An 11900-nucleotide genomic window follows, 5' to 3' on the forward strand; every position below is an offset into this window, starting at 1 on the left:
TCCATTAGTCTTTCTCATGCATTCTAGAGGGATTGTAGAGGCGTGATTAGCTGTCTTTTTTATTTTCATTCTTTTTTTTCTTTTCTTTTTTCCAAACATCCATTCTCTTTGTCTTTTCTGCAACTTTTTTTCATCTTCCATCTTTCACCGATAATAAACCAAGTTAGATAAAGTATAATATAAGAAAAAATGAAAGATATATTCTAAGTTTGGGTTATTTTTAGAGTAACTTCTTCTATCTTCGTCTTTCCGTCTTTATGGTCTCTTAGCGTGATAGTTTCTGATTGGTTTTTTCTTTCACCGAGATGAGTGGGGGAAATTTGCAAAGACACTCTAACGATCAAATTAGTATGAGTATAAAGTGCAAGTGAGATGAGAGTGAAAAATTACCTTTGATGATGTGTCTCCTATAATATTTATACTTTTTGGATGGGTCTTTGCTATTAAGGACTTGTTTGTGGGTCCAAAAGAGGGTTCAATCATATCTTAATCATGATTTATCACTAATCCTAGCTTAATTACACTTAATTGTAGATTTACGAACTGAGTCAGGATTTAAGAGAGTCATTTCTGCCTCCTCGGTCTTCTCGGCTATTCGGTAATACATTTGCCCCCACAGATTCGAGTGGAGCGATTTAAGTGTCAAGTAGAGTCTATGTGAAAGAAAAATTGTTTTATCCTTAGTTAGATGTTCATCCTGGGACATGGGTCACATGCCCCCCAGGCCCTAGTAGAGAAGCAAGAATTGTGATTTGATGTAGATGAGGGGTGGGAACACTGCAATCAATACAATTGAAGCTTGTAAATAAGGCAGGATGTCTTGCATAGTTTTTTTCAGGATGCCTAGGCCTTCAAACTTTGCTGCATAATTCTGCAGTAAGCTTAGGCATTCAAAAGCTTTGGTCTGGTTAGCTTTTGATCAAGATTGTTATATTTTTGGATTTGTATGCAAGATAGTTAGGAATTTGTATTGGGACACTGAAGTGTCTCATTTAATTAATTAATTTGTTTACTGATTAAAAAAATCATATATAGTTTCATTGCTTCTATGAAATTCAATGGCCAAAATATGTATTAGATAATTTTAAGATCAAAACTCAATGTTTACTATGAAAATCAATCCACAAATCACATATTTCAATCTAAACTTTCACGAATTGACCAAACATATCAAAATAGGCTATAAACTTCAAGTCAAACTCTTCTCATTGTGCATATTACTTAATTATGCTCATCAAGCTATTGATGTTTTTACCAAATTAATTTTGTTGTTTCCAAACTTAAAATGATGAATGTCTTTAAAGCTTGAGAGGGATTATACTGAGTTTTTCTTTGTTTTTTGTTACTCTATTTTTTTTATCATTTCCCTGTTGATCTTATATTTAAGGTGATTGAGTCTATTTTTTAATATGTAAAAAAAAATATATTATTTATATTTGTTTCTCGTTTTCCTTCCTCTCTTATTTTACATTTTTTTATGTATGCATACATTCCACTAGTTTATTTAAAGGTGGAGTGGTTGATAACATTGAAGTGTTCTCTCTGGCACAGATTAAGGTTTGGTCATGGATCTCTTCAAAGATACCGTTAGCTAATTTCTCATTCTCTGATTAGTGTCTTGAACCTTTGGTTTGTATGCTTTCAATTTAGTTTGTTATAAGGATTGACCCTTGTTATTCTTTGTTATTTTGGTAGAGATGGATTAGACTATAGGAGGTCTTGTTGGCTGATATGTAGTTGGAAAGGTACTCTGTGAACATCATTTTACTGTACAAGAGTTAGATCGCCCCTAAAGTAGTCTCATTTAATTTTATTGTTATTTGCTGATAAAAAAAATAGTTTTGCATTGCAAAACAAAGACAAAAGCATGAGAGAAGAAATCGAATAAAAAGAATTAAAAACGGAGAGAAAATATTATTATTTGAAAGACATTTATTTTTAGTCTATTTAATCGATCATACAACAACAAGCTTAAATATATCTGATCTGGTGTATGGTATAAGACTTATGTTGAAATGGAGAATTGTTTTGAGCTATTTAATGGGTATTTAATAATTTTGTTTGAGTTAATATCCATGTTATAATATATTTTAATCCAACTCCAACAAGATTTGAGTATGAGATTCTATAAAAGTAAATTCAAATATGATTACCTATTAACACACACATGTGGCTTAAGATTAATTGTTATTATTAAATTTTGATAAATACTATATTTAACGTTGGTGAAAGATGTCTAATTAACGAATGATTTTTCACTGATCCTTCTTTCTAAATGGTGTCCACATATACAACACCCACTCTTACTTAACACCACATAGGAACATATTTGCTGGCGTCATGACCAAGCACTAAACCTAAATTCCATTTGTTGGTCAATGAATCAAACACCTCCCACTTCCCATAAATTAAACAAACAGAAAAAATATATAATAAAAAAACAGAAATTGTAGTAAGAAGACAATAAAAATGATTTTCTCCAGAGAGACAGATAATATCTGCTTCACCTTTTCTGCTCCTTCTAGTAATTATTAGGAATATGTTTTTATTGGAAAATGGGTGAGGAGGAATCATTGGGGGTGAAAATTGAAGTGGGAGAATTAGTGCCTTGGACAACAAAGGTGTTGTGTGAAACGGGATCCTCTTTTTAAATTATTTTGCCTTTTTGGCTTATAAAAAGGGCTTTTCTCATTTTGAGGGTCACTCACAAACTCAAGAGTCACAACCCATAACTGGTTTGGAAGAGTTTGTGTGTGTTTTGTGTGTCACGTTGGTGCATACAAAGAAGAGAAGATGGAGGACCAAAATGGTGGTGGTAAGTTAAGCCAAGGGCTTCGCAAGTTGAAGCCTTACCTTGCTATATTGTCCCTTCAGTTTGGCTACTCAGGCATGTATATCATCACTATGGTTTCTTTCAAGCATGGCATGAGTCATTGGATCCTCTCAGTATACCGTCATGTAGTTGCTGCTATTATCATAGTCCCTTTTGCACTTGTCCTTGAGAGGTATCTTTCTTTCTCTCTTCATCTTTCAGAGTCTACATGTCTCTGTGTCCCACTAATTACTACCACCTTTTCTTGTTCTTAACTCCCAACACCTTTGTACCTTAACACTAAGGTTTTGTTTTGGTTCACAATCTTTGCAGAAAAATAAGACCAAAGATGACTCTTCCCATCTTCCTCAGGATAGTGGCTCTTGGTTTCCTTGAGTAAGCCTCTTGATCAAATCATTCCACGTGTATACCATATACGTTTAACTTGTTTATTCTCAATCTCTTCATGGATCATTCCTCATAAAAATTTTAATCTCACATGCATGCATGCATAATAACTGACTAAACATATAATATAACCTTTTCTTTTGTATTCATTTCGTCCAAGTAGCATAAACTTATATATTCCTTTTTGTTGTGAGGAAAATTAAACGATTCCTAGGGAATAAGTACTCAAACAATAAAATATTCACCTTGGATTGATTTTTTTATATATAATATTTGCTTACACTTGCTTCACTCTTGCTCTGTTTTCTTATTTATGTGGCAACCATAAATACCAAAAGATTAAGAATAGAAACAAATAGTATACATGTCAATGACTCTTTCAGTAAACCCTCAAGTTTAAAATCAAATGAACGAATACATTAACATGATACCTGTTTATATATATAACTTACAAACACATATGTATTCTGCATAACTAATAATTTTAACATATCAGGTTTATTAAATTTGCTAAACCGAAAACACTATTTATCTACTATGTGTTTGCCTTTATTTTTATTCAGACGGTAATCGGTTGTATTCTATATTTTCATGAAAACGAAATGGTTAGAGAAATAAAATATAAATATATATGGATGTATATATTCTGCATAATATTATAAAATGAGATTATGAGCTGACAGTGACCTTCATAATGCTCCACCTTTTTCTAGCTGGGCAAGGAAAGTGATACACCAGAGATAATCATTAACAATAGGCAATGTTTCCAATCATAATTTCATTACTTCCTTACATACCAATAATTTTAATTCCTTTTTATTATTTTAATTAAACCTTGCTATACGGAAATGCTATCAAACGCATGTGTGTGTTGGTGGTAACATGGTCCGTACGAGGTCGAATTGACAGGATTACCACTTACACATAAATAAAAATTGAGTGGGTTAGACTTACAAAATAGGTATTTATTTCAAAAATTAATTCCATGCACACATGTCAAAGTGAGACCTAAAGATTTTTGTTTCGAAATTAAACACTAACATAGTATATTTGATAGGGAAAACATTAAAACGATAAGAGAGTTCATAGGAGCGTAGGTCTTCTAATTTATCAATTTTAACTCCTCTGTAAAATTGAAGATATTTGGCAGCTAAAGAAAGTTTATGTTAATTAAATCAAATTATCACTAAATATTTTTTTTACTTGTCTATTTTGAAATATAATAATAAATTATTTTATTTTCTTTATCTGCTATTTCCTCTTGAACTACTCAAAATATTCCATATCCCTATCTTTCGATCTATTCGTTTTTCACAGAATATATAGAAACACACACACACGTTCACCCCTATAAGATTTTGCTTATAATTTGATTGATGAAATGGAACAGGCCAGTGCTAGATCAGAACTTGTACAACATGGGGATGAAAATGACTTCAACATCGTTTGCATCCGCCACAGTTAATGTTCTCCCGGCCATTACTTTTGTTATGGCTCTCATTTTCGGGTAAAAGCTTCTATCACTGTTCACCCTTATAATTAATGCAAGTGTGTGTGCTTACGCAAAGGGAAAAAGGCTAGTGGTAGTTAGTTGCATTCAACAGAATAATAGGATCCAACAATGTGGAAGCCACTCTGCATGCATGACAAATGATGTCACAAACTATTATGTGCCATATCCACACACTCTTTGCAATGTCCATTCTTAGAATATTACTTAAAGCCTGATTTATGAGATTCCATTTAGTCCAACGCTGTCGTTTATGCAACTTTTGGATTAAACAACATTATTTTCTTTTGTCGAAACATATGGATATGAAATAAGATTGTTCCATTCTTTTCTTTGTTATTTACTGTAGAAGATTAATTGTAGTGAATCTAATTAACGAGATGAAAAATATTGTTCCAACCAGGCTGGAGAAGGTGAACTTGAGAAAATTTCACAGCCTTGCGAAGGTCATTGGAACGGTTATAACAGTTTCAGGAGCTATGGTTATGACTCTGTACAAAGGCCGTGCCTTCCAAATCATAAAGGGTGGAGGAGCCATCAGCAGCCACAGCAACTCTAGCAGTAGTACCACTGAACCCTCTGATCAACACTGGGCGGTTGGCACAGTCATGCTCATATCAAGTTGTGCCAGTTGGGCTGGTTTCTTCATTTTGCAAGTAAGCAAAGTCAAAGCTATGTCAAATCGTAATCAGTAAAACTTTACGTAACAAAAACTGTTTACAGTTACATATATATTATGTGTTTTATGAAGTAATCAAGTAAAAGTCTGAAAGAAATTATTGAAGTGTAGTTAATAATCTGACTTTGTGTTACCATTTTGTGAATTTTAGTCATTCACTTTGAAGAAGTACCCAGCAGAGCTCTCACTCACAGCATGGATTTGCGTAATGGGAATCATTGAGTGTTCAATCGCATCCCTTATATTTGAACGAGACTTCAGTGTATGGGTCATAGGGTGGGATTCAAGGCTTCTTGCTTGTGTGTATTCTGTGAGTACCTTCTTTTCATTAGTAATTAAAACTAAAACCAATGCATGATGATGGTGATTGAGTTATAATGATTCAACTAACTAATTTGTGATAAATAATAATCAGGGAGTGATTTGTTCTGGAATGGCATACTACGTACAAGGGGTTGTAACCAGGGAACGTGGACCAGTGTTTGTAACATCTTTCAGCCCTCTATGTATGATCATCACCGCTGCATTGGGTTCCCTTGTTTTAGCCGAGCAAGTTCATCTTGGAAGGTTTGTGTTATCTCATAAAAAAAATAGCATCAAACATTTAATTACTAATGTGCTGATTAAGGTTGTTGTGTGTGTTCAATTTGGTTGGTTTCAGCATATTAGGGGCTATTCTGATCGTGTGCGGACTTTACACTGTGGTGTGGGGCAAAAGCAAAGACCGTAACACGACAGATATGGGGAAAGAAGCAAGCCAAGAATTGCCAATGAAAGACACTACAAAATCAGCGTCAGACATTTTTTATGGGCTTGAGATCAATGTTCCTGGTGAGGTGTTGAAGAAAGGTGTCCCACCAACAACATCATCGTGAAGGTCCTTTCATAGGACTAGCACTCTAAATTTTCTGGCTAGATTGAGGTCAAGAAAGATTTTGTGCATTGTGAAAATCTTTACCTTCCTCATCACTGCCTTCATTTTCATTCTGTCTTTCTTCTTTCCCTTTAACTTTATTCCGTCTCTCCAAAAGTATAATGTGAATCAAATAATGAAATAATTAGTGTTCATGTCTCTGTTTTTTCTCCTTCTGTTACATGTGTCATTAAATTTTATTTTGTGGATTACTCAATAGAATTGAATTGAAAACGAATCAGATGCAATCAAGAAAATGAAAAATGAACTCAAATTAACAAGTGATTCAAAACAAATACTATAATTGAAAGAGCATATGGGTAAAAGTAAAGGAAGATGTAAATGAACAAAACAACGAATGTAGCAATAACTAAGCCAAGAATTTGGATCTATCTTCTCCCATTATGTGGCTATGTTTCTTGGAACTTTTCTAACAAGTTGGAAAAAGAAAATTAACTAGATACCGAATGAATTGATCCTATATATGCGAGAGCATGAGGTCATTTGGAGTATATTTTGTATACCAAATGTTTGTAGAAATTCTTAGGTGCAAAGTGTTCTCGAATTCGTCAATATAACAAATCCAAACAGCACTCAAGATTTGTCAGAAGCAAATTAATTATATATGAAAAATATAAATTATGCGAAGAGATTCTTTGGGAAAAATGTTTAAACTATAGTATGTTAAAGGAACATTTTACTTCAGTGCGTTTTTTTCCCCTATATATTTTCGTTCCGTTCAATGCTTAATATATAGAAAGATTCATATCATATCTTTTTCAAAGAAAAATATAATTATTTATAAAACGTATAATAAAGAAATTAAATAAATATATTTAATGTCTCAAAAACATTAAAAAAATAAATACTTATACTTTTTTATCAACAAAAAATAATTAAATTAAAAAAAATACTTTAGATATCCCAACTCTTTAACAAATACCAAATCAATACATATGTTACTAAATACATGCCTAATGTCTCAAATAAAACGAGTATAAAAAATATTAGTACCACTACATCTACATTTACCTAATGATCAGAACAAGTTAATCAGGTTTGCACGAATGTTTTCAACCCTGCTCAAGATTAATATGCAAATTCTCTAGAATCATTTAGAAGTATCTATTATCAATTTTACATTAAAAAATTTGACAAAAATAACATACTTCCAAAATTTATTTCCTTCAATAGTATATAATATTAAACAGTTAGGTAAATAGCACAATTTACAGTGTAGAATTCAACTCCATTTTGATTTTTGATTTTATTTTCTTTTTTAAAATGAAGAAAAGAAAATTGGTAATTTTGAATTTGAAAAAATAATTATTTAAAATATTCGTTTGGAAAATAATTTCTTAAAAAATTATTTGGAAAAATAATTATATAGAATATAATAATTTAGAAAATAATCATTTATAAAAATATATTTTAGGTAATAATTATTTAAAAATATGTAAATAAGACAAATGTGATAACAAAATTAACATTTATAAATTTTAAAACAAATTCTAAGAGCATTTAATATTGTGTCCCAAGGAATTAGTAGCTATAGTATTAAGGGTGTATTTGGATTGGGGAGGGAATTTGAGGGAATGGATTTGAAAGGAAAGTGAAGTTGTTTGGATTAGAGTATGTTAGAGTATATTTGTGAGGAAAGTTTATTGAAATTTGTAATTGATGTGATATTGTGAAAGATTTTTAAATATATAAAATATAAATTTACAAATTTGATAAATAATAAATTTTTAAAAAATTATAAAATAATTTAATATAAAAGAATTTAGAAATATATATTAGAATTAAAAACAATTAAAAAAATACTATTAATAATTAAAATTAATCTTTTATTTTATTATAATATACAAATTATTTTTAATAATTAATATAAAAATTATAAATATAATATATATATATATTAAAATATAATTTATATATATAATCAGTATGTAATTTATTAATTTTTTAAAATAAAATTAATATAAATCCAACTTTCTTCGCAAATATCTTTGGAAAGAGAAAGTTTTAAACTGCTTCGTTTTTCGTGTTTTATCCCTCTATTTTTTATTTTTTTTTCCAACTTTTCTTACACTCGCCTAAAAACTAACAGAGAACATTAACATTGTGTCAGTGGATTACTAGCTATAGCAGAGCACAGTAGGTCATTACTATAATTTCTCAAACAAAAATGTTATTATCAAACACTTGTACATCATCAATCAATTACTATCATCGTGTTAATATTTAAAATTGAGTAATATCCTAATCATTTTAGAAAAATCAAAATTATTTTATGTCTAATCAAAATATCAATTTAAACAAATCGTATAGTTATAATCTCCATTTTATTTAAATTTATGAACACCAATACATATTCATAAGTTTATTTAACATTACATTCAAATATTATCTATACATTATTATTTATTAATAAATTCAATATTACATATGAATTATTATCTATACTAAATAAATTAATTTCGAGTCTATATAGCAGATAAATTTAATATTGTATACGAATTATTACCCACATATTAATAATAATAATAATAATAAATAAAATAATTATATTATTTATTAATAATAATACTATTATTATTACTATTATTTTTCTATTATTATTAATAAAAATATTATTAACAATAATAACATTAATTATTATTATTATTAATTTTTTTATTAATGTTATTACTATTATTGATATTATTATTAGTATTAGTATTTTTAATAATAATAATAATAATAATATTAGTATTAGTAGTAATATTAATATTTTTAATAATAATAAAAATATTACTATTAGTACTAGTAGTAGTATTAGTATTTTTAATAATAATATTATTATTGTTATTAATATTAATAATATTGATGATAATAATGATAATGTTTCGTTTACAGATAAATTTTCATTTGATTTTTACTATATTTTATTGAAACTAAAGTCATAAAAATCAGAAATTCCATGTTATTACATGTTATACTAAAAAGATTTAACCAGTGAAAACACTAATTATAAAGCAGCCAAATTATTACATAACATTAATTATTAATGGGACATGGCATCGGCTATGCATGAAATCATGATGTGTATGCATATGCCAAATGTTGGAAGAATTTTTGGCACAAAATATTCAAAGATTTGACAGTGTGGTTTTCGTGTCAGCAATTCCATTATGGATTCAAACAGTACAACGAAGGGAATCAATTGAGATTCTTTCCAACTTAATTCTGTCACTGAGATTCCCCTCCTAATTGAGGAACACGTGAGGGATCTAATGTTCTACACTTCACATGCAGCAAAACAGATTCCAAGAAATAAAAATAAATACCATATATGAGTTTGGAGCTTAGTGTGGTTATCTATTGCAGTGCAAATTGGTGGATAAAGGAAGATGATAAAGAGACTTGGCATTGTAATAAGCGAGAGGATGCATTGAATTAAAAAACTAGCTTTGGTTTGTAATAAAAGGGTTCTGAAAAGTTGAACTGTACTGGTTTCCACTTGATGGGTTACTTTTCCAATGTCCATGGGTTGTAGCTCATAACCCTACGTCAGGATCATCTCTTCCTCTCTCTCTCTCTCTTTGTTGTTTCCCTGTCATCCCCCAAATTCTTTTGTTCCATTGGAAGTAGGCAAATTAAGACATACTTCATACACACACCTACAACTTGGGGTTAGGATATATGCATGCATCATTATCTCACAATCTCAGATCTATTATTCAAAAACACAAAATGGAGGATAATCTATTATTACTACCACTGTTTACATATTACTTATATATATCAGATCGAATTTTTTTCGATCTAAACCAAGTCATTTCATAAAGATCAATTAGATCGGTTGCTATTCAAATGCACAACTCTATTTGATAGCAAAAATGGTAAACAAGTATATTGTAATTATTTTTCTTCAAGTGAAAGATAGCAAAAGTTACAAAAAAAATTTGCATCATTGTATATAAAATTTACAGATATAATTCAAATAAAATTAGAAAATACTGGAATAAATCAAATCAATTTAGAAACTTAAAGTAAAGTTAAATAAGTTGCATTTGAAAGTATAAGTTTAAATAAAATTATTTTTTTAAAGCAACTTTATTTTATAAATTTAAATAAAGAACATATATATTATCACATCCCTAATTAATATATTGATATATTATTTATTATTCACAGATATCTAATATTTATTCTTCTATCCTCAAATTTATTTATTGAGATAATATCTCGTTAAGATTAATATATATGAAAGATTGTCTGAAATTCAAAGTTCTGCTATAATTTTATTTTTAAAAGAGATTTTGATAAGTTAAAAGAAAAAAGTATACACAAATTGTCTTTTAACTTAGTTTTTAGTGATGTAAAACTATAATAAATATATCGGAATATTATGTTATATCCATTATGAATTTTACCTCCTGCTCATAAACCAGTAAACAACAGTCCTAACGATTAAAAAGAGTCTGTCGGGCAAGTCCATTATATTCCTTGCAATGTTAAGCACACAAACAACATCATATCCAACTGCTAAACATCACGGCGCAGGAAAGAAAAATATGAGTAAAATAATGATGAGAATCTTGAGCAGAAGCGATAGGGTAGGTATTTAGATTCTGAGTTGAATATTTGCACCCCAAATGGGTGGATGATTCGGGTTTCCATTCTGACTTCCACCAATTTCATTGGTGCTACCACTTTTGTTCTGTAATGTCCTCGGCTATAGCTAGAACATCAACTTAGCTTGTTCACACACCCAACCCAACGCAACCCTATACCTTTTCTTGTTTTGGGGCATTCCTCTTATGACAAGTGCTAGCTAATCATCTCCAACTTATTCTCTTAGTGCCTTGTAGGTCCAACCATCATAGCTTATCAAATCTCCCAACTTCTCTATCACAAACTATACCCTTTAACTTTGAAATTCAAAAACATCTTCTATTACAAACATATCACTCATTTCTCAGGTTTTCCTATTCTTAATTTAGTTTACACTTTGGACATAACATGAGTAGAGTCAGTTAGTAAGAAAGGGACAGCATAATCTGTATTTAATTAGAGCTATAATCACGTTGGCTTTTAGTAAACTAATCATTTGAACTAGAGGAGCATTATTCAAGTTTTGAAGAATTATTGAATGATAAAAACATGTTAGTCCCTTCTTGAACTTTTGAAGTTCTGTGAGTTTTCTTGAATTCCAACTCAACGTGATAGATGAGTACAAATGCATAATGCTGATGAATGGTGTGGTATGCTTTAACACTAAAGTAGAAGAATTAAGATGGATGCATCGATGGCGATTTGATTATGTTCTTTGGAGTTTGGAGGAGACACTATAGCTACGATGGCCATAAGATGAAGCATCTATTATTGTACAAGATTAAAGTGTGGATACCCCAGACAGAAAGAAATTTGACGCTACCGACTACTTTCTTGCAAAAGAAAACTCACCTTTTTGACCGAAATAGAGAGCAGAGTACTTTTCTAGAGATAATAACAATGGCTTTATAATTTCTTAACATCAACAAAGTTCAAAAATTCCAACATCAAAATACCTAGTCACGAACACCACTTTTTT

General features: G+C 29.9%; 1 protein-coding gene across 1 annotated transcript; it reads left to right on the plus strand.

Annotated features, from left to right (window-relative positions):
- Positions 1-2572: 2572 nt before the first annotated feature.
- On the plus strand, positions 2573-6483 carry LOC137820161 (WAT1-related protein At4g08300). Its single transcript, XM_068624028.1, has 7 exons — positions 2573-3005; positions 3146-3208; positions 4611-4727; positions 5134-5386; positions 5561-5719; positions 5825-5976; positions 6071-6483. The coding sequence occupies exons 1-7, from the start codon at positions 2794-2796 to the stop codon at positions 6282-6284; spliced, it is 1170 nt and encodes a 389-aa protein (XP_068480129.1). The 5' UTR covers positions 2573-2793; the 3' UTR covers positions 6285-6483.
- The last annotated feature ends 5417 nt before the right edge of the window (positions 6484-11900 follow it).

This window comes from Phaseolus vulgaris, chromosome 9 (genome assembly GCF_000499845.2).
Source record: "Phaseolus vulgaris cultivar G19833 chromosome 9, P. vulgaris v2.0, whole genome shotgun sequence".
NCBI classification, from domain to species: Eukaryota; Viridiplantae; Streptophyta; class Magnoliopsida; order Fabales; family Fabaceae; genus Phaseolus; species Phaseolus vulgaris.

What these genes read in the sequence shown, in the direction of transcription:
- LOC137820161 (XM_068624028.1), top strand. Translation starts at nt 2,794, where the DNA reads ATGGAGGACCAAAATGGTGGTGGTAAGTTAAGCCAAGGGCTTCGCAAG. An exon ending in TTTGCACTTGTCCTTGAGAG is followed by an intron (nt 3,006 to 3,145) that starts GTATCTTTCTTT and finishes CAATCTTTGCAG; the next exon opens with AAAAATAAGACCAAAGATGA. An exon ending in TTCTTGCTTGTGTGTATTCT is followed by an intron (nt 5,720 to 5,824) that starts GTGAGTACCTTC and finishes AATAATAATCAG; the next exon opens with GGAGTGATTTGTTCTGGAAT.